The sequence below is a fragment of the Callorhinchus milii genome, unplaced genomic scaffold (assembly GCF_018977255.1).
Source record: "Callorhinchus milii isolate IMCB2004 unplaced genomic scaffold, IMCB_Cmil_1.0 Scaffold1, whole genome shotgun sequence".
In the NCBI taxonomy this organism is placed as follows: domain Eukaryota; kingdom Metazoa; phylum Chordata; class Chondrichthyes; order Chimaeriformes; family Callorhinchidae; genus Callorhinchus; species Callorhinchus milii.
This window is the reverse complement of record NW_024704742.1, coordinates 51,957,628-51,980,394: the sequence shown is the minus strand read 5'-3', so window position 1 is coordinate 51,980,394 and position 22,767 is coordinate 51,957,628. Positions and strand designations below refer to the sequence as shown.

The following is a 22,767-nucleotide window of genomic DNA, read 5'->3' as shown; positions in this document are numbered from 1 at the left end:
ATACGTTGATGATCAACTGAAACGTAATGTACTGTACCCTGAATACATGTGCTTTAGGGCATTTTTGAAGTGCAAGCTAATAAACCAGATAACACAAGAGACAGAGTCAGACATTCAGTCATGTTTGTTCTTATAATTCCAGCATGCCCCAGATTACATCACCTAATTCCAGATGGTGAGGTTACAACCATCAAGATCAATCGTTCTGATGCACAGGAGTGTCTCGGCATCAGCATTGTGGGAGGATGTGAAACATCTGTGGAGAATATTGTTATACAAGACATTTATCGAGATGGTGCCATTTCAAAGGATGGAAGATTGTTGCCAGGGGACATGATCCTGGAGGTACTGCACATTGCTGAACCCTTTCTAAAAATGAACAGTTTGTGTTTCAGCAGCTGACTGAAGCTTGTTCCTGTTTGAAATCAATCAAACACCGTCAACGCTGTTCCAGTTCATCTTTTATTAATAATATTTCCTCATTTGACATAGCACCTATAACATTGACACCTATAACATAATAAAATAATAATAATAATCCATGACTGTTGGGGGACACTGCTGTGCGCAAATGGCTGTTGCGTTTCACCCACAAAATATACAGTCAATTCACTTCACAGTATATTCTGTGAAGCGCTTTGAGATGTCTCGAAGTTGTGATAAGGCGCTATATCAAATGCAAGGATTATTATTAACACAATCTGAGCTCAAGTGCCAACATGGAGCTTGAATGTAGAATCGCTGCCCTTGTGACACGATTGCTACCAGCTGAGAGACTGCACTATCGCCCAGAGAGAAGGCAGGGGATCTGCCCTCAGACCCGTTGAGAACCCAATGAATCTGACTGCTCTCAGGATATGTAATCAACTTCTTATCCTGAAGTTCTTCACTGCTCTCCCCGTTGAATGCCAAGGTAAAGAACATACAATTAACATAATCGTGGGTGCAGCTCTACTTCTTAGTGCTGCCATCTCCTGTGCTCCAACTTGAATGTCTCATAACTTTCTTTCTAGTGATATTACAACCCTGAAACTTCCAATGACCAATAACTATAATCCAGAATGTAGGACTGACCAGGGGATCAGACTATCTCAGATGACTCAAGTCAGAGAAACACCAATACATACTTGATGGCTGATTGGCCATTCTCTGTAATAGTGTAAAACGCTTTATGATTTTAGCTCCTTTTGCTTTAAGTGTTTTAACGATTTAAATTTACATTTGCAATTTTTTTTGGTGTCCAGGTAAATGGTACTGACATAAAGAATGTGCCTCATAACTATGCGTTGGCAGTGCTGAGACAGCCGTGCGAGAACCTCCTGTTGACTGTACTGAGAGAACAACGCTACAAGTGTAGAAGCAGCAGTGAAGCTAACTGCGCCAGAGATGACAGTTTCCACATCACCCTGTACAAGAGCTCTCATGAGCATCTTGGAATAAAACTGGTCCGCAAGGCTGACGAGTCGGGAGTTTTTATCTTTAATTTGCTTCAAGGTGGCCTGGCTGCCCAAGATGGCCAACTGCAACTGAATGACAGGGTACTAGCCATCAATGGGCATGATCTCCGCCATGGGTCTCCTGAAACTGCAGCACAGATCATACAGGTTAGTTTTGTTTACTCAATACGAATAATAATTCTTGTATTTGATATAGCACCTTATCAAGTGGTTAAGACGCCTCAAAGCGCTTCACAGAATATACTGTAAAGTGAATTGACTATATGTTTTGAGGGCAAAATGCACCAGTCATTTGCACACAGTCGTGTGCCATGGACAGTCGTGGACTGAGTGACCAAATTACAATTTTTTTTTGAAAAACAACCGTGTCCCTACTTACTGCTAAGTAAACAGAGATGTGTAAAGTAGGCAATTTGCCTAAGGTTATGCCCTGTCCAAGAATCGAACCCGGGTTTTCTCGCGTGCGAGGCAAGTGCTCTAACCAATATGCTTTATGCTCAAAAAACCTTTGTAAGGGTTTAGCAGCCATTTAGCAGAGCACTCCAAAGTCATGCGTGAAAAAGGAAACTAACAACTCAATTGAAAGAGATTATCTATGAAGATTGTGCTTCGGCAAAGACATAAAGCTAGTACATTGGGCAAGAGTGACCCTTATTAAACTAATAAATTGTGAAGGATAAATGATTCAAAATGCAGGATTTCACAAATGAAGGGAAATTCCATTCTTATCTATGCTCAGGAGCATGAGTCGGAAGTGCTTTAAAACCATTGCCTTAAAATGAAAGATAGTGCAGAATTTTAGAAAATTCTTCATTTAAGTCTTAATTTGGACATTGATTTTTCATAGTTCTGAAATTAGATCAGAATTTAAGACTTTTTCCAAAATTTCACAGGACTCTAAGGTATAAAAAATGATTTTAAGGCTAAGAGGATGAGAAATTTCAGGTTTCAGAACAATAATAATCCTTACACATGGTAAAGTACATTTCACATGTGGTGATGTCCTAAAACATTTCACAGGATACAGGAGCGACTATGTTTTTTGTGAGAGAACCTAAAGTTGAAAGCCCATATTTTTCTGAATGGTCAACCTTGCATCACTAACATTTATATTTTGCTTTCATCAATTGCCAGTAAAGCCTGCCATCACTGTAGATTTGTAGTTGCTACACTGGACATATCATAAGATCTCAAGATTGTTCTAGATGAAGAAGGCTTTTCGGCCCATCTGATTTAATCCGTCTGGAATACCACTTTTAAATGACTCTACTGACCTGGCCTCTACCACCTTTCCTAGTAACCTGTTCCACTTATTGATTACCCGCTGGGTAAAGAAAAACATTTTGCTATCTGTCCTGAAATTGCCCTTTACAGCTCTAAACCTATGTTCTTGTGTTCAACTGTCATGATACATCCTGAAATAATAATTTGGGTTTAGTTTTTCAATCCCGTTTAAAATTTAATTCACCTCTGTGAGGTCCCATCTGAGTCGTCTTCTCTCAATACTGAAGAGCCCTAACTTGTCTAGTCATTCCTCTAACACTAAGGATTATCCTTGTTGCTCTCCGCTGTGCCTCTAGAGTCTGGACAACTCCTTATTTTGTGGTGACCAACATTGCATACAATATTCTAGGTGCGGTCTGACCAGAGCACTGTACAGCGTAAGAATGACGTCTGGGATTTAAACTCAACTGATTTAGCAATATATACTCCAGCATCCTATTTGCTGCACATTGGCTGTATTTTCTGCTTTTTTGAGTTTATGCTTGTAAATGCTCAATTGGTTTAGTTGCCATTCATTTCAAGCTCTGACCAGTTGTATTAACATTCCTATTTCTGATATAAATGGCCATGCAGGTATCCAATGTGTGTGATTTGTGGCTTGGCAGCTGTAGTGTTCCATCTGGCCTGTCTTGTCCTCCACTGGAATCTGCGTTTGGACGGATGCTCATGTTATCTGGTCAATGTCAAGGATAATTGCTGAGCCTTGGTAGGAAGCAAAGTTATACAATTTGTGCCAAGTAAAACTTGGTGTCCAAGTGCAGAATCAGACTGGTGTATAGGATGTAGTCTATTTAGCTGCTAACCACTTATCAACAGGAATGTCAGCAAATAAATAAAACATCTGTTTTACCATAAGTGTGTTCTCATTATCTGCTTTAGCCAGGAATAACGTCTACTCATCCTGATGATGATTTCTGTCTTTTCTGTTATAAATTTCTTTAACATGCACAGTTTCAATTTTGATAGCCTTGAATGTTAGAATGGTTGTAGGATCACAGCACTGTGATTTGTGTACAATTCTGGTTGTAGTACTCAGATGCAGTGAATGTTCATACTGATGAAGAGAAGGGTGAGGGAAGATCTTAAGATCTCTTGAAGTAGATTCTCAAGAGGTATAGATTTACTAAACCCTAATATTTGAACATAGTCACAAACTTTGCAACTTGAATAGAATGTTTTAAATTAACTACTTCACATAGAGTGGTTAGTATGTGGAATAGGCCACCCAGGGACTTGGTGGAGACAAATTATGCCACCAAATTCAAGAGAAAATTAGGTAGCCAATTGATACCTTTTCCAACACATTCTGCTCTTATGGAGGTTTTCACCATGGAATCATGAGGGATCAAGGCTAGTGTAAATCATATCTATCATGTTTGTATTTAATAAACTATTTAAAACAATATGGACTTGTTAAGACCCATTTAGAAACTTGTGGTGCTTCTAACTGATTTCATACTTATATATTATGAGGCAATTAGAAAACAATATAATTCTTGCCCATCCTCTTATTGTGACTATAATTGTCACTCTGGATAAAACTGGCTATTTTATTGACATTTTTGGCTGCTGCTATTTGCAGCCTGTATATTGGCAAATAACTTGCTAAAATACTCCACATCAATACAGGTTCTATTGGGTTTCATGACGAAGTCTAGACACTGAATACTGCACATCAAATCACACCAGGTATAATCCATTAACCTTCAGTTTTTGGATGCCTACCAAAAGGCTGTGTATAATAATGGAACACCTGTTAAAGTTGTTTTATTTTATCAATTAGTCAAGTGTATTGCTGTAAGCTAAAACCTACTCTTTAGATCTACTTCCCACCAGAATGAAATAAACAATAATATAAAAGCATTTCCTGCCAGGCAACCAAACTGGAGCCAACCCAAAAATCTCCCAACAAGGTTTTGATATTGAACCGATTCAGTGTTTTGTTTAAATGTCACTGACATTGTAATTAATCTGTTGGTTCAGTGTCATTTGTCACTTGGGCTTTTGATCATTTTGCATGATCAGCATACTGAGTTAAACTGCAGACTTCAGACAAATCTTTTAAAAGCTATTGTTAAATTTTACTGTCTTTGCCTAAGTAACAGGAGTGCGAGTGAAATCATATTACAGACATTTATATATAATTAAATTCTGTAGACTGAAGTTTTAATGCACAATACTTTATAGCTCTCAAACACAGCATTCAATTGAATTTTATTGTACTATTCTTATATTACTCTGTAGTGATCTGTTTGTTTAAGTAATAAGGGTCATCTCCTGGGTAAGAGTGGATTAATAGGGGAAATAGAAGAAGCACTTCAAAAATCATTTTTGTGAGGAAATTATAAATTTTAATCAGATCTTGTAGTTTATGTACTGCATTGTTAAAAGTTACAGTTCCTCAGATGAGATATTAAACTGAGAAAGGAGTTTCTCCTGGTGTCCTGGACAACAATCCCCCAAATAACATTGGTCATTCATTTCATGCGGGATATTGTTTTGGGTAAATTGTCTGCTGTGTTTGCCTACAATATACAGTCACTTCAATTTATAGTATATCCTTGTGACGTCTTCCTGACGTGAAAGTATCAATATATCAAATGTAAAGATTTTTATTATTCTGTGTTCTGTATATTTTAATCGAACAATAGTGAATGAGGATCCTGGTTCTAGGACTTGTTAGTTTTCCAATTTCCCAGCTGACTTGCATCTGTATCTCATCATTTAGGCAAGCGAAGACCGGGTGCATTTTATTGTGTCGCGGAAGACCAGAGAGCAGTCCCCTGATATCCTGCAGGAGACTAACTGGAGCAGCAGCAGCAACAGCAGCAGCAGCCCAACAAGCCCCGATGAAAGGAACAAACATAACAAGGTAAGCACTGTGACTAGCGCACAGTTATTATTCATTCTGCAGAAAGATAGTGTGGCTTCTTACTAACTAGTACACTGGCAACAGAATTGTATTCGATCTGCATCATTAAGTTAAAAAGAATTATGAAAACATATTAAGTTATTCATTATGCTTTTCAGTTTCTTCTCAAAACCTTCAGATTTAATAAAATTATGACTTGAATCATTAACTTTATTATGGGAAAATCAGGAAAAAATATCCATATTCATAGTATTCACAGGTTCTGTTTCTCTCTGTCCTCTCCACCTTGTGAGTTTGATGATATTTGACAACAGTGATTTGCAGGTACTGATATCGGTTAGGTTTATTAATAATAACTGTCATTCTGTAAAATGAATAAGAAAATAATGTAGAAACAATCATTTATTCTGATAGATTTTTTTCTTCCAAAACTACAACAGAGAAGGCAGCTCAGTGGGCGAGTATTCAGATATGCTCAGTAATGGTGCAGTACATGGTCCAGCCAGGGCGTTCCCAGCCATTGGGACTTTGGATTTCAGGATTGAATACATGTCTATGACTCTGGGTCTGACTTGACTACTCTGCCAATCTCCTTAGATCAATACAGTCACATCTTATCATCATTGAAATGAAGAGCAACTGAGTGAACCTGTTAGGAATTGAACCCACCAATATTTGAGCCCAGGATTTTCTAATCCCAAATCTAGTGTTCACCAACTTGACTCCCATGATATACTGTGTGTGGAACAGTGGAATCTGGATTGATGGTTATGATTACAAACATGTTACAAACAATCCTGTGAAACATTTTGAAATGTCCTCCCAATGTGAAAGGTGCTTTATCAATGCAAGGATTATTATAATTATTATTACATATGTTGTGCATTCCCATCTCACCTATACAATTAATGTGAGCAGAGGTGTCCATGTGATCCTCAAGAGAGAAAGCTAAGCTACCTTCAGGTGCTTTTTGCATACTTGCTGGTCTCCAATTATAGTGATAATTTATTTATTGATTTATTGATTATTTATTGCACAATTAGATGTAAGATAAGAAAGTAAGACATTTAGCAAATCCAAAGTGAATGAAGAAGGTTGCTATATTTGACATATGGTGTGCTCCAGCTCCTGAGCAAACACATACAGTGTTTGCTACATACTTTCCAAACAAACCAAGACTGTCCATTGAGAAATTCAGGATATGGCTCAGCCTAATGATAGCTTCATGTAAAATTCCTGTTATGAAGTGCTTGTTAGGCTAATATCTACAAATATTTATCTCAGAGAGCAAGAAGCTTGCTTCAGCCTGAAATCTATCATAGAAAATTACTTAGAGAGGTTAAAGTTGCCGGAAGAATGGCTTAGAAAGTGATGTAAAAATGTCAATGGATAGTTACTGAGTGTACTCTGATGTACTTCAAGATAAACATTGTCTGCTCTGGGTCTGGATTTTATCAACGATTCTTCAGTTTTGAACTGCATGTTTATAACATGAATTTGTTCCAATTTTCATTCCATTAAATTCTCCTGCAGCTAAGTTTATTCTGTTCATTACAGTATTCTTGTTGAACTGCTAAAATACTTGAAAATAGCTTCTAAAATATTGACTCCCCCCACCCCTCCTAGCCAGTCTGTGTTGTTGAGAAGTGGATTGGAGTTTCCACCTCTACGAACTGAAAATACTTAGAACTTCTCCGAGTATAACTGTCATCTTCATCGGCTGTCATCCCAGCATGGATGCCAAGGTGCGACTGTCGGAGGCCCTTGGGGAGTCCTCCCGATGTGAACGGTGCTATTATAAATGCAAACTGTATTGTACTGTATCTTAGATCAATGGGTAGTACACTCACTTGCCTGTGAATCAGAGATTGTGAGTCCAAACCCACTTTGAGACTTATTTACGTTTGGGAATGAGTTGGGACATGTTTCTGTTTTGTGTACCCATTGCCAGTATCAAATATTACAGAAATAATACAGATATAATACAGCAAGATCCAGGGTAAAGCTCCCTCTCCTCAGTACCAACAATGTAGCCAATTTAATGTGGGTTACAGAGAGGGAATTTACAGTTCCATAGTTGTTTCTTCAATGAAGTTTAATCTGCTTTTCCCTCACTGGTTCTTACATTGTGCCTTAAGGAACCTGCAGAATGAGACTTAAAATAAGCCGCTTAGTTTAACCATGTAACAATAGCTGTATGTATATGTATTTATGACATGAACTGAAAAGAAAATTGTGTTGTTTTTAGCCAGACAGAAGCGAAGGTTTAAATATTATTATGGGTTATTATAGGTCAATCTCAAAAAGGTAGTAAATGTAATTCTAACAATGAATATAATATTTGTCTTGAAGGAACTTGAAATGATGTGGCAGTCGTGTGCCCACAAAAAACAGTCATTAAACTTTACAGCAAAATCTTATAAAGCAATTTTCAAAGTTTCAACACTATTGAAAGGTGCTATATTAAATGTAAGGGTTGCGATTCAGGTGGAATTCCACATGTAGAAACATTCCTATATAAGGCTAATATACCCCTCAAGGGGAATGGTCTGTTTTTCTAAATAGTAACTCAAAACTAAAGTTCCCCACTTAAAACATAGGCTTTAGGATAATGCGTTCCCCACTATACACCATGTGTTCGGCTAGCAAGGAACACACTTATAGGTTTACTGTGTGATTAACAAATAACCTCCTCATTGAAATTTTGCTATATTGTCTGTTCCAGTATTTTTTTATTCATTCTTTAATGTATTAATGATTTTTGATGTGATTTGAAGCCTGGATGGTTCTGTTTAGCTTTTGCATCCTTATTCTAACAATGATTGTTAACATTGACAGGTCAGGTTGATATCCAGGAGTATTAGTCGATTCATATAAATTTACTAAGATCAGCATATGAGTGAGTTAAAGACGTACAATTCTACTACAAAATGGCACATTACAATGCATTGTGTGTTTTCTCTAGAATTTCCATCATGCCTTCACGTGCCACGAGAAGATCGTCAGTGTTAGTAAAGAGCCCCAAGAGTCGTTGGGAATGACAGTGTCAGGCGGCCTGTCAAGCAAGAGCTGGGATCTGCCGATCTACGTTACAAATGTACACCCTGAAGGCTGCCTGGGGAAAGATGGAAGAATAAAGAATGGTAATCAAGATTTCACTGCAAGTTGTTTATATCCAGCACTATATACGTTTGTGCCACTTATTTGCATTAATTTAATTTTCCTGTAGCAGTTTTTCTGATGTGTATAACAAAATGCTTAAAGTGTTGGCTCAAATGTACAATCCACTATTTTCATATAATTTACTTATATTCTATACATTTTCCAGTCTATTTATGACATATTTGATTACAGTATTTGAGGTTTTGTTTATTAATTGTCTGCATTAAGTAGGCCTGCTGTTTTCCTATTGTTCCCCCAAAATTCGATCATGACACAGAGGAAAATCAACAACAACAAATTGCATTTTTATAGTGTCTTTTACATCAGGAGGATGTCTCAAGGCACTGGACTGTCGAGGGTTTGCACCTGAGTTGGGGATTAGATTCAGGGGTACCAAGGGGGTAGGGGAGGGGAGAAAGATGATCGAAGGTGTGGTCAAAGAAGAACAACAATTGCAACTTGCATTTATATAGCATCATTCACACAGGGTAGCATGTCAGAGCACTGACATTACAAATCTAGGAGGGGGAAGTGACCATGATCTGAAAGAGGGGATGGAGGGGGCAAGGTAGAGGAATTGAGGGAGAGAGTTCCAAAATTTCAGGGCGGAGTGGCTAAAAGCATGGCTGCCTATGAGTCGAGTGGATGAGGCAGCCGAGCAGAGGCAACAGATGGTGGAGTGGGGTAAGCATGTTGGAGAGATAGGGAGATGATTTGTAGATCCGTGTGAGGATCTTGAAGTCGATGTGTTCTGTGATAGGGAGCCAGTGGAGTCTGGTGAGTGCTGGTGTGATGGCAGTACAGAGTTTAGAGCGGGTGAGTATATGGGTGGTGAAGTTTTGAATTAGTTGGATTTTGTGGATAGTGGATCTGGGGAGACCAGAGAGCAGAGGAGGTTACTGAAATAATCGAGGCAGGAAGTGACAAAGGCATGGACAAGGGTCTTGGCTGCATTTGATGTGAGGTACGGTCAGAGGCAGGCAATGTGATGGAGGTGGAGGAAAGAGGTCTTGGTTAGGGACCGGATATGGGGTAGGAAGGAAAGTTGGGGATCGACTCTGATACTTCGGTTATGTATAGATTCGGTAAGTCTTAAGGAAAGGCTGAGGAGGTTGTGGAGGTCAGAGCCGCAGGATAGGAGACGTTGACAGGAGCCACAGTCTTGAGACTGACCATGAAGGAGATGAGGGAAGGGTCAACGGGAAGGGATTATCATTTTCTCTGTACAAACAGCTAATGTACTGTTTAACAGTGACCGAAAAGTGCCATTCGTCTGACAAATGATCCCATTCAATCACAGGATCATCTGCCAATGCATTATAAATATCACTAAACAAAGTTGCATTTAATTTTTTTTCTTAGGTGACATTTTGCTGAACATCAATGGCATTGAACTGACTGGCTTGTCACAGATTGAAGCAGTATCCATGATCAAACACAGTGCCACCTCCTCACCTGTCATACTCAAAGCTTTGGAGCTGAGGGTGGCAGATAAGGAGAATGTGGGGACCCAGATGCCTCTTGATGCCAATCAGAACAATATGCCTGATGATGACTGGTCTCCAGCCTGGACAATGTGGCTTGGACTGCCTCGGTAAGTCAACAAGTCAAACAGTGCAGCATTGTTCTATACACTGTTTTCATTTTAAGGCTAGACTGAATCCACAACCCCTGGAGACTTATTAAGGATTTGTTCCTAAAGAATATTTAGGAGCACCAATAAGATATTTATTCAGTTTTGTATTTTTTTTTACCTCTAACACAGTTACCTCACGATCTGTTTTTTTTTATCAACACTGTTTGCAGTCTCAATCACAGTAATGTAATCACATGCATGTAAATTGAGAGGATAATTCATTTCAGTGGCGTAAAGACACAATCATACTGTTTTGCTGCAGGAGCTGTAGATATCCTATGCAGCTTGTGTCTTCTCCCGCAATAAGCTCCAATTCCAGCCTCCAGCACGGGTGCAAACTCTCACTGTTTATCACCTTGGGACGTCTTCAGACATGAAAGGCGCTATATAAATGCAATTTGTTATTGTTATATTCGGTCCACATCAAGATGAATAAACTGAATTGGATATTGCAGATTTCAAGTGATCTATTTTTGGTCAGCCAGGTGTCTGACACATGCGGAAACCCATCACCATGCTTAAGAGTATCCAAACCAGACTGAGAATTCAATTTAAGATAGCTACTAAATGGGAAAAGAGAACTTTTTTCACACAGATTGGTTAACACTGGGAGCATTGTTTGAGGCTGAATATATATTAGCTTTCAAAAGCTAATATTGTTCTTTGATAGAGCCAGCACATAAATGATGGGCCAATTGGCCTTCTTCTGTAGTGTAAATTTCTATGGCTTTATATTGTGAGACATGTAAGGCACTATATCAGTGCAAATTGTTGTTTTCAATAATTGTCTCATGATCCACATTTAGGTGGAAGCCAGTGATTTCTGAGTATTAATGTTTTGTTGAATGCAATTAATTTCCAATGATTGTTAAACTGTTAATTTGTGCAGCAGACTAACAGCTATTAACTTTCTGTGAGTTCAATGTCTAGTGAATTGATTCATTTGAAAGAAATTCTCTGCATCTACAACTAATCACCGTCTCTCTCCCTCTCCTCCCCCAAAAACCTAGAAAACATCAAACACACAGCATGTTCACACTGAATATGATTTTATACAACTCATGAGTTCTGTCATAACACACTCAACCTTAAGACTCCCATATTATTTGGCACATTTGCTCATGTATAAATGCTGGCCAATAAGAACCAACCATGTAACCGTGCTATACAAAAACAACAACTTGTGTATTTATATAGCACCCATCATGTGGGGTAACATCCTGGAGTACTTGACAATGGCAGAGTCTGACACTGAGCCAAGGGGAGAGGGAGGTGACCGTAAGCAAGATCAAAAAGGAAAGTGTTTAGGTGGGATTTGAAAGTGGGGAGAGAAGGGGCAAGGTGGAGCTTATTGAGGGAGAGAGTTCCAGAATTTCGGGGTGTAGTGGTTGAGTCTGAGGGAGAGCCCAGGGGAGGTTGAGGAGCTCAGACCTGCACTAGAGAAGAGGTTGACAGGAGCCAGAGAGTATGGCTATGGCTTCTGTCTTGCCGATATGCAGCTGGAGGAAATTTGTGCTCATCCAGGCCTTGGTGTCCATCAAACAAGCAGACAGGACATCAGCGGACTGGAAGTCGCAGCTGGAGGAGGAGACATAGATTTGGTTGTCATCCACTATATTTGTATGGTGGAATGATTTATTAGAGTTAATGTTCTGTTTCCTTTTGCAGGATTGTAATTTCAAAGGAATGGCTAATCGAGAATGTCTGTTTGACAGATTTATCCATAAAATCCAAGTTTTATAACTAGGAATGTTTTTTAAGAGAAGAAAAGATGCTTTATCTTAATCTGACTTTATTGTAGGTTTTTAAGCATATTTAATTGAGCATAAAACCCAAGACTACACAGAATGAAAAGGTCCCCTTTTCATTGAAGTATGAAACATTTGATTCACAAAGCATTGTGTATCTAGCCATAAACCAGACATCAAATTACAAGCAAATCTTCCATAAAGTCAGCATCCTTGGCAAATAATATGGTTTGGGGTATTTAAAAATTAAAAACTGTTTGATCTCTTTATTATTTATCGCATTTTTGATTTAGACGATAAACTGAGGTCCCATCTGCCTGTTCAGGTGGACGTTAAAGATCTCTTGGCACTATTCAAAAAAAGAAGGGAGTTTCTCCCAGTTCCTTGGCCAAAAATCACCCCCCCCCCAAAACAAATTAATAATTCACTCCTTAGCTGTTTGTGGGCCATTGTTGTGTGCAACTGGTGCTGCATTTCAACCACAAAATACGCAATTTACTTACGTTAAATCCTGTGAAGAGCTTTGAGATGAATCAATCAAGTGATAAAGCGCTATATGAAATGCAAAAATGATTATATTATTATTTTGTTGTTATGGACTGTATTTTTTTTAGTATATTTGGCTTGTTAAGTGAGTAGCTATTCTACAAAAACATTTTTACTCAGATGCCACAAATAGGAAAGCAGTTGTTAGTCGATTGGCAGATTGATTTTCCGGTAATAATCCCTTTTAAAAAATAATAATAATTTGGTCACTCAATCCATGACTCGTTGTGTGACACTGCTGTACACCTTCAAAGACCTCCACAGCCTTGCTCCTCCCTAAATCTGTGACCTCCTAACCCCCTACCAACCGTCCATTCTCTCCGCTCAGCGGGCTCTGGCTTGCTTCACATCCCCCGCCTTGCCCATCCCACCATTGGCAGGCGGGCCTTCTGCCCCCACACTCTGGAATTCCACCCCAAAGTCCCTCCACCTCACACCTCCTTTATTTCTTTCAAGACCCTCCTCTTCTACCGTGCTTTTGGTCACCCTCCTACAGGTACCCTCCCCGCCCTCCTGATCCCAACCACTAACTCGGGTGAGGATCTCTGACTGTCCAGTACCTTGGGGGACGTCCTCTTGACATGAAAGGCACTATACAAATGTAATTTGTTGTTGTTGTGTGCAATTGACTACTATTTTCGCCTGCAAAATATACAGTCAATTCAATTTATAGTGTATTCTATGAAATACTTTGCGATGTCTCAGACGTGATAAGGCGCTTTATAAAATGCAAGGATTATTATTATTAAAATTATAGCTTTTGCTCCCAAGCAATGGGAAAAAATAGTTTTTTTTAAATGACAAAGTGCATTTTAAAGTCTTAAAAATATCAAGAGGGCGCAATAGGTTTTTTAAAAAAAAGGCTTTTTGTGGTCAAAATACAAAGGAAACTTTGGAAATTATAGTGGAATAAAAAGGTACCCTGTTTGCTAATTAATGTTGACAATTGTATCCGTGTCAATTGTTCCTGCAATAGAGCTCTCCATCCCCCACTAGCTACAAGCGAACATTTCTATCCTCACTTGGCTGTTGATGTTCAGAGGTTTGTTTATCTCATGGGAGTGGAACAAAGTGTTGATACTAAAGATAGATTAAAGTGAAGTGACGAAAACCATATTCTCTCCGCTGCCAATCTAGGTAACCCAGCACTCATGCAACAGGCTTAAGGTTCTCCAGTCCATCAGCTAATAATTGCTAAGTTCAGCCAGCGGTTTTACTATGACCCTTGTAAACGACAATAAATCCTGCAAGGTTAATGGTGTGTCGACCTGAGACCCTAGAAAAATATTTTTATAAAAAGAAATAACACTTGTTAAAACGTAATAAAACCATATCTGTTTTGGAGGGTTTTATATCCTACCATGATTTTATAATAGTTGTTAGAAGAGAATGACAGTGCTGTTATATAAGTCTCAGATTGCTTATTTTAACTTGGTTGAGAACGAAAATTTTGTTGCTCCTTTCAACCTAACACTGAGTATATGCTGCAAAATATTCTTCTAAGCACTCATTCTTCTAACTATATAGAAAACACCCATTAAAATCTTTTTGAAAATAAGTCTAGCTTAGTATCAATAGGCCCAATAATGTAACACTCTACAACAACCAGGTTAATATTTAATACAACAAAGCAAAAATTCTAAATTTCTTTATTTTTTCCTGACATGGCAGCCATGTTTCATACTTAGGAACATTTACAGGACCTGAAGAAAGTATCCCAGTCTATCTGTCAATTCCAAAGCTCAAAATAGGGTTTGTTTTGAATAGCATTTTTAGACAGCCCTGTGTTTGATAAATTTAGCATTCTTTTTCCCTGGCTTGCTTTCACTCTTTCCTTTATTTATTTTCAAAATAACCAAGATTTTTATAACAGAAAATCTCACCCAGCAACCGTAAGCATTGTCATTAAACAGAATATCCCTTGAGATCGAAACGTTCAGGTACTTTCCGCTCCCCTTGATCTACAACCCCTATAAAATGAATGAGACAATAAAAAGAATAACAAACTAACCTACAAACAAAAGAAAGGTGCTCTGCTCTGTCCAGAAAATGTTGTGAGTTCTTAACTTCTCTGAGTTAACCGACCACTAATGATGGTCTGAATCCTCAGCTACAATGAAAAAAATAATCTCCCGCTTCAATCAGAAGAGCTGCACTTCTCAGCTCTGAATGCTCAGGATTCTCCTCTTCCAATTCCAAGTTATAGAGTAGAATTTCTTGCTTGCACTGGGAATATCACACTCTTCTGAGTGCCGTTCTCGAGTACTGAATTCACTTACAGTAACTTGCATTTATATAGCGCCGCTCATGTGTCCCAGAGCCCTTGACAGTGGTGAAGCACAACACCAAATGGGAATAGCTAGGTGGCTTCATACACTGTCAGTCTCTTGACCACCAACGGTGATAATAGGGTTATGCTGTGAGCTCAAAGTGCATTTGCTAGGATCATTATTCAAAGCAATGCCCAATTATCTTATTTATCACTGCTTCCCCAAAGGGAATGATTTTAGGACAGTTCCATCTATGTAGGAGAGTACATTCTTGTCAATCATATGGCCAATATTTGTCCTCTGAAGCTAGATTTAACATTTTGTTTTCACCAAGTTTCTTCCTTTCCCATCTACTGAAAGCACTGACGTACGGTTCCACAAGGCCTTCCAATACCTCACCCAATTGGCCATTCTTAATGTGAGTCTAATCAGTAAGTGTTGCCAGGATTATTGGAACCATAGAGGGCAACACAGCAAATCCTGGTCTCATTCACACCCACTGATCAAACACAAGCATTTTGGTGTTCAATGGAACCCTGCTGACTTTTCCCAACCTAGCCTAGAAACACTAAATCCAAATGTATTGCCCCTAATGGGCCTCAGCTGATATCAGTTAACTCATCTTAGACTCAAGATTGAATTTACAACCATATGAACTTGCTTAGTGCTGGGATTTACCCCAAGGCCATTGGGAGCACCAAATTTGTTTTTAAAAACTAAACTCAGGAATTTGTAAAAAAAAATTGAAGCCAAAGGCCTTTATTAAGAAACTTAATAAACTATTATCACCCGTGATCCTTATAGTTCCATTTTTTGAAGTTTAGTAGTATTGTCCTTATCTTATATTTTCATATTCAGGTTGCAGTCGAGCATTCTGCCTACTCTTTGTATGATAAAATGAGACCAAACTAGTCCAGTCTTTTGCTAGGTGTCTGGCAGCACTGCTCTCAGAACACAAGGACTCTGTTCAGCTCTCTTTGGAGTTTTATAATTATTACAAGTAAAATGTATGCCCAGTAACTAGAACCAGAACAGCCAATGGATTACAATATTTTCAATGAAACTAAACCATCTAGTAGATATTTTGCTATGTTCCCTCTTGAGGACTACATTCTGAGGAAGAGTTACATTTTTACCCATGTTACAAAAGGTCAGTTTGTTCCAGCTTTTCTACAAGAAACTTGTAGGGCCTGAAATATTTAAGAATAGATTTATTGCGTGTGACACATGGTGACAGCTAATCTGTGAAGAGAAGAATAAATGATTACAAATGAGTGTATGTGTTTAAATTAGCAGGTATATATAGTTGATCCATTGTTTAGATATTAATATTTATTAGGTTATTCTTCTGTAGTCACAGAACACCTTACTTTTTGAGAGGTTAATTTCTCCCCTCCTTGCTGCTAGTAGCTAAGTCTGATCTGTTCTCACCAAACTTTGCACAAAATAGTGGTTTATACATCTAATTAACCAAAGGGCACTGTCAATTGTGGTGCCTGAATTCAATCCTAGATTAGAGCAGCTAACTCAGCACAGACTATTAATCTAACCTGTGACCTTCTAGTTTGTATAGCTTAGTATTACTTTGGGTGGTGCCTTTATCTACTTTCCCATAGGGAATTCCATTGATGTACTGCTTCAGATATAATACAATAATTATTATAATCAACTGAAATATCACATAGTAAACAAGCTCAGAACATAATGTCACTGATTTAAATAAAATCACTTGGGGAAACTGCATTGAGCTTTAAATGCTGTAAATGCGCTTCACAATGTGCAGATGGAATTTAATGTGGGGAAGTGTGAAGTTATTTACCTAGGTAGCAAAAATAGAAAAACAGTTTATTTTCTAGAGGGGGAAAGATTAGATAGTGTTGGTGTTCAAAGGGATTTGGGTGTCCTTGTACACCAGTCTCAAAAAGTTAGTTTGCAGGTGCAGCCAGCAACTAAGAAGGCAAACGTTCATTGCAATAGGGCTTTGGTGAGACCGTATCTAGAGTATTGTGTGCAGTTTTGGTCTCCTTATTTAAAAAAGAACATATTTGCCTAAAGGGTTGCAGCGTAGATTCACTCGGTTAGTTCCTGGGATGAGGGGACTGACCTATGAGGATAGGCTGAATAAACTAGGACTGTATTCTCTAGAGTACAGAAGAATTAGGGGAGATCTTATTGAAACATATAAGATTCTTAAAGGGCTGGATAAAGTAGACACTGAGGGACTGTTTCCCCTGGTAGGAGAATCTATAACCAGGGGTCGCAGTCTTAAAATTAAGGGTCAGCCTTTCAGAACAGAGTTGAGGAAACATTTCTTCACTCAGATGGTAGTGAATTGATGGAATTCACTACCCCAGAAGGCTGTAGATGCTCAGTCCTTGAACATTTTCAAGGCTAAGACTGAGAGATTTTTAAAAAATAGAGGGATTAGAGGATATGGGGATAGGGCAGGTAATTAGAGTTAGGTCTGAAAATCAGCCATGATCTTATTGAATGGCGGGACAGGCTCGAGGGGCCAAATGGCCTACTCCTGCTCCTAATTCTTATGTTCTTATGTTCACCTTTCCCAATGAAGTAAAATTTCTAATTTCAGTCAGATTTATTGTTCTGCTCATTCAGCCTCCTCTCTTCAGCCATTGCTGCCAATAGCTGTACATGTATAATCCTTGCATCATAATGCAACAAAGTGCTTGATATCAAGTATAGTGAGTATTTGTGAGCCATTTTGCACACAGCAAGAGTCCACCACCATAAACAATTGATTTTATCTATAGAATTATTTTCAAAGGATGTTAGCAGATCTCTGATCTATGTGAACAGGCAGACTGGATTATTTTTGTTTTATCCAAAGGACAGCATTTCTGACAGTGCAGTGTTCCCCTAATACAGCATTGAAGTTGGTTTCAGCCTGGACACATGAGTAATATTGGCTTTGAACCCACAATCTATTCTGCCCCAGAGGTGAGAATGTGACCAACTGAAAGAAGCTGACACTGGCTAACAGGAAGTGCTGTTGAGAATTTCAGTGGTATTAATTTAGTCTCTTGGCAAAGTCTGCACTATTATGTCTAGGGAAGTCTCAATAATACTTTTAATGACTACTATATAGCATCTAGTGCATGTTTAGCATTGGAAAAGCAGCTGCTGCACACTTACCATTAGAATATTTTTCTCTCATCCAAAATTCATCAATAAAAGGTTAACAACTAGTCATTCATCTCGTTGCTGTGCGTGGCAAAATTGGCAACAAATTAGTCACTTCTCTTTAAAAGCAACTCTATGTGACGTTCACATAATACTCTGTCAAATGCATAGTGCACTATTAGATGGAAGCGTTTTGCCATAAATTCCAATATTCAGCACATTCCCTCTATGACTGTTAAGATGTGTGACAGATTCTCAGCTCCACCCCTCGTGAGATAACTGAAATGATGTACAAAGTTTTCTCAATTTTTTTTCCATTTATCAGCGCCTTGGGACGTCCTCCCACTGTGAAAGGCACTATAATTTGTTAATGTTATTATGATTTTGTGTAAATGACCACAATATTAGTCATGTTTGGCTTTCAAAATAGGACAGTATTATTTGATACATTAATCTTGCTGTAATGGAGAAAGCAGGAATAAGGAAAGGTTATTTCTTTCCAATATCTCATAGGCACAACTGACTAAAAGAGGTGTAACAACTACAGTCAGGAGTCTGTTAGGTAATGAGCTGCAGTTCCAGGCTCTGGAGACCACACAGTGTTTTCTTCCTCCAATCCAGTAAATTAAAAAGGTGACGTATTTCAGCACACACATACAGGTCTAAGCCTCAGTGGTGCAGGTCTTGGAGACCCACATCAGCACTGTTTATTTGGTGCTTTATAACTGTAGTAACGAATGTTTAAAAAGCATGTCTAACATTTACTATTTAAATATTAGCTCTGTTGGGGTTTTCTCTTGGCTTGACCACATAGGATGTAGGAATGTAAGCACTGTGGTTTGCAGCAAAAACCTTGCTGACAGCTGTCAGTGAATAAACGGGTCTGAATTACGGCCATTTCAGAAATTAGGCACTTTTTAAAAAAAGAATTAGAAGAACACTATTCAGCAGAAAGAAATTTGTTCAAACTGCTGAAAAGCATTAATGGTATTGCTTCCATTGCATTTCAAGTTTTGAGAAATGTCCAAACTCTCGTTAGTTAGCGCTATCAATAGAAAATACAGCAGTAACCAGTCGTATTCCTCTGCTTGATATATTCTACTTCACTTTGATTAACTCAGTTTACAGCTCAACAAAATTACTACCGCCAAGATGACATGTGCTTTGCAAGAGAAATATTTGAAATATATTGTGTACTTTCTATCATTAATTCTATAAGTGCTCATTTTCTTGATGTATTTGACACTTTGGCCAATACAATAGAATCATTGTATGACTAGCATTCACAGGAGGTACTGAAAACAAGTTTTGAGGTTCTGTAAGTAGCATTTTAGTGGCTGAAGTAATTTTATAGCACGGCTCTAGTCCTAAAACTACATTTGCAGTTAAGGTTTCCAGCAGCAAATAGCAAAGTAACTTGACCATTTCATGGATATAATTTTACAGGGTTTTAACTGCAATTGAAATACTGGTTTGAATGGATCCCTTTCCAAGAAAGAGTGACATATGACCATGATTTTTTTTCCTTGCATGCTGAGCAGTGTTGCCCACCAAGAAGCTTGCAGGGAGTTCCTGGTCCTGGTCCAGCAGATTTCCACCTATTGAGGGCTCAAATGACCAATTAGTGACTATCCTCTTTGGGGGTGTGGGGGGAGGGAGCTTGCTCCAAGGTGACATGTTTGTCAGAATGAAGCCCACCCTCTATGATGGTCTTGGTATCTCACATCCTGGACCAGATGTGTCCCAGTGTTCCAGGGCACTGCTGATGACAGCAGCCACCCTGGCTTATTGATAGGACTTGGAAGTATAGACCAGTCACTGGGGGGCAGGGACTCATCCCACTCAGTTTCCATGAACCCTGCAAGCCAAAGCTCTAATGGTAAGGGTGGTCCCAGCTGGACAAGCAACAAAAAAGCTTGCCAGATAGTGATATCAATAGCAAGTTATACATTTTTAGCTGGATAGACTCTAGCAGTACCACAACATATACTCTGGGGTCCACAAGCCTTGGCTACTACAAACCTGCTCCTAATGCTTTCCGGAATTAGGTAACCAGGATGCATCCCTCCAGGGAGAGAGTGCAAATTCCATTCTAATAAACATCTCTGGAATTTCCATGTATAGATGGGATGCATGGTGATGAGTTTCTGCATACAATCAGGCTGACCAAAAAATAAATAAATAAATGAACCAGCCAACTGAAATTTAAGAACCTTTTAGTTGTACAGTTTAACAAAAAACAATTATTCAAAATGCCGTTCCGGTTTATATGGGATTCAACACATCCTTGCCCTGTTTACTATGCACATGATTGAAGTGGTTTAATAATAATAATCCATGCATTTGATATAGTGCTTTTCACGTCTTCTAGACATTCATGTACTCATTAATTGTACTGGAGATTTTACTGCCTACATAGTATGAAACTTTGTATTGTTAAGGGGTGGAATTCTACATGTGATTAATCTTGTGCCTTCTTAGATACCTGTATTGGTGTAAAGACATTGTACTGAGAAGAAACACGTCTGGTAGCCTGGGATTCAGCATTGTTGGAGGATATGAAGAAAACCATGGGAACCAGCCATTTTTTATAAAATCCATTGTTGATGGAACTCCAGCTTATAATGATGGAAGATTAAGGTACCAGTGTTTTCATTCGCTAAATAGTTACATGTTGTATGTGGTTAGAACAAAAACAGTTTCATATATTGACATTGCAAATTTTCACATCAACACTAACAATGTTAAATTTAGGCATTTTTAAAACAACAGCTATTTTAATCTTTTTTTCCAGTGTTGTCCGCAATTTAGATTGAAGGCAGCATAAAATTATTTTTGTTTCATCATCTGGGTGTGTCTCATGCAAAAACACATCACTATGGTTAATTGTCCAAACCAGAAAGTTCCACATTCAAGCCATCTACACAGAGAAAATTTCTCTGCATCTGGAAAGAAATGCACTCTTCCCCTGGAGACACAGCCTGCTTACCTAATTCTGGAAAGCATTAGGTGCAGGTTGGTGAGAGCCAAGGCTTGATTAATGTGAGTGAAGTTTACGGACACAAGTGTCTATATGAAACTCAATGAGACTCAACACCTATCTGATGAAAATGAAAATACTGTAGTGTCTGATCGTACAAAAATATTATATTATTCTTATTCAAATACTATATTACTATCTCATATCTTTTAACTTCAATATTTTCAATTAGATTGCTAAATTTTATAGTTATCCACTTTCACTAGTGGGCACTGGTTGGCACAGTGGATCAGGATAGTCTCCTTTCACTTCCAGGGTCCTGGTTCAATCCAGACTTGATTTGGCTGAATGCTAGCGTTGATTGATGGAACAAGTATCTCAATGGATAATCTCCATCCAATTCCTATTAAATATGAAATAACATTTCACCTAATATAATGCTAACTGGGTAAGATTCCTTACTCCACATTCATGTTTACCTAACAGTAAGTAGAACCCGGTTGTTAGTCGGTTGGCGGATCACTTTTCTGGGAGTAATAATTCCTTAAAAAAAATCCATGACTGTTTGTGGGACACTGCTGTGCGCAATTGGCTGCCAGATTTTACCCACAAAATATATAGTCTATTCACTTTACAGTATATTCTGTGAAGCACTTTGAGACATCTAGACACAAGTGTCTATATGAAACTCAATGAGACTCAACAGATGGGATAAGGGGCTATATAAAATGCAAAGATTATTATCAATGTTCAGACTTGGTCAAAAATGCCACAATGTGTAAAATGAAAATGTCACATTGGGAGGTGCTGTCTATTGAATTGAATCACATTGCTCATGGAAGACAGAAAAGGCTGTAACCTAAATCTGACCTGAGTGGCATTGGCAACAAAAAGTAGGTAAATATTCCTTTTCTGTTTTTCTGGTCAGGCAAATGTCTGATGCATGCAGAAACCCATCACCAAGCTTCAGAGTATCCAAATCCAACTGAGATTTCCATGCATCCCACCTACACATGGAAATCCCAGAGATAGATTGTTGGAATGTGCTCTCTCTCCCTGGAGGGATGCATCCTGCTTACCTAATTCCGGAAAGTATTAGGCACAGGTTGGCAAGTGCCAAGGCTTGGGGAGCCCCCAGAACATGCATTGGGATAACTGGAGTCTAACCAGCTAAAACCACATGACTTGCATGCTCCGAGTGACTGACGTCGCTCATCTTGATCATCACACAATTCACTAAAAATGTACATTAAGACATAAAATTCAGACAGTTTAATAAGGTACTATACAATGAAGCTGAAAACACAGGAATCACCAAGTGAATGAGGCATTAAACTCATCCCATATGCTGCATACACACACAGGATTCTATTACCAAGTACATTTCTTCCCTCCCCATTAAATAAAGTATTAACGCCAAGGTTTCCAATAGTCGAGTTAATCGGTTACTTTCGGTGGTGCAGACATCCGTGAAGTCAAAATGGATTTTTTGCAGAAAACTAATTTGCCATTAGCCCACACAAAAATTTATCCGTAATAATGTAAGTTATAGAATCTTTACTGAAATAGATGAAGCTGTCGTACCCATGTATCTGTAGAGGTGCGGTTAGCACTGCAATAGTTTAAAACAAGAGTTCCTTTCCAAATGTAAAATTTGTATCAGTTACATTT

The 22,767-nt window shown here is 38.5% G+C and overlaps 1 protein-coding gene across 2 annotated transcripts in view; it reads left to right on the top strand.

Annotated features, from left to right (window-relative positions):
- lnx1 (ligand of numb-protein X 1) overlaps nucleotides 1-22,767 on the top strand; it is a 111,960-nt gene that overhangs the window by 85,107 nt on the left and 4,086 nt on the right. For both annotated transcript variants that reach the window (XM_007892744.2, XM_042341911.1), the window contains 6 exons: nucleotides 143-345; nucleotides 1,245-1,604; nucleotides 5,470-5,613; nucleotides 8,579-8,756; nucleotides 10,138-10,369; nucleotides 20,598-20,756. In XM_007892744.2, coding sequence (XP_007890935.1) covers nucleotides 143-345; nucleotides 1,245-1,604; nucleotides 5,470-5,613; nucleotides 8,579-8,756; nucleotides 10,138-10,369; nucleotides 20,598-20,756 — 1,276 coding nt within the window. The remainder of the gene's footprint in view (nucleotides 1-142; nucleotides 346-1,244; nucleotides 1,605-5,469; nucleotides 5,614-8,578; nucleotides 8,757-10,137; nucleotides 10,370-20,597; nucleotides 20,757-22,767) is intronic.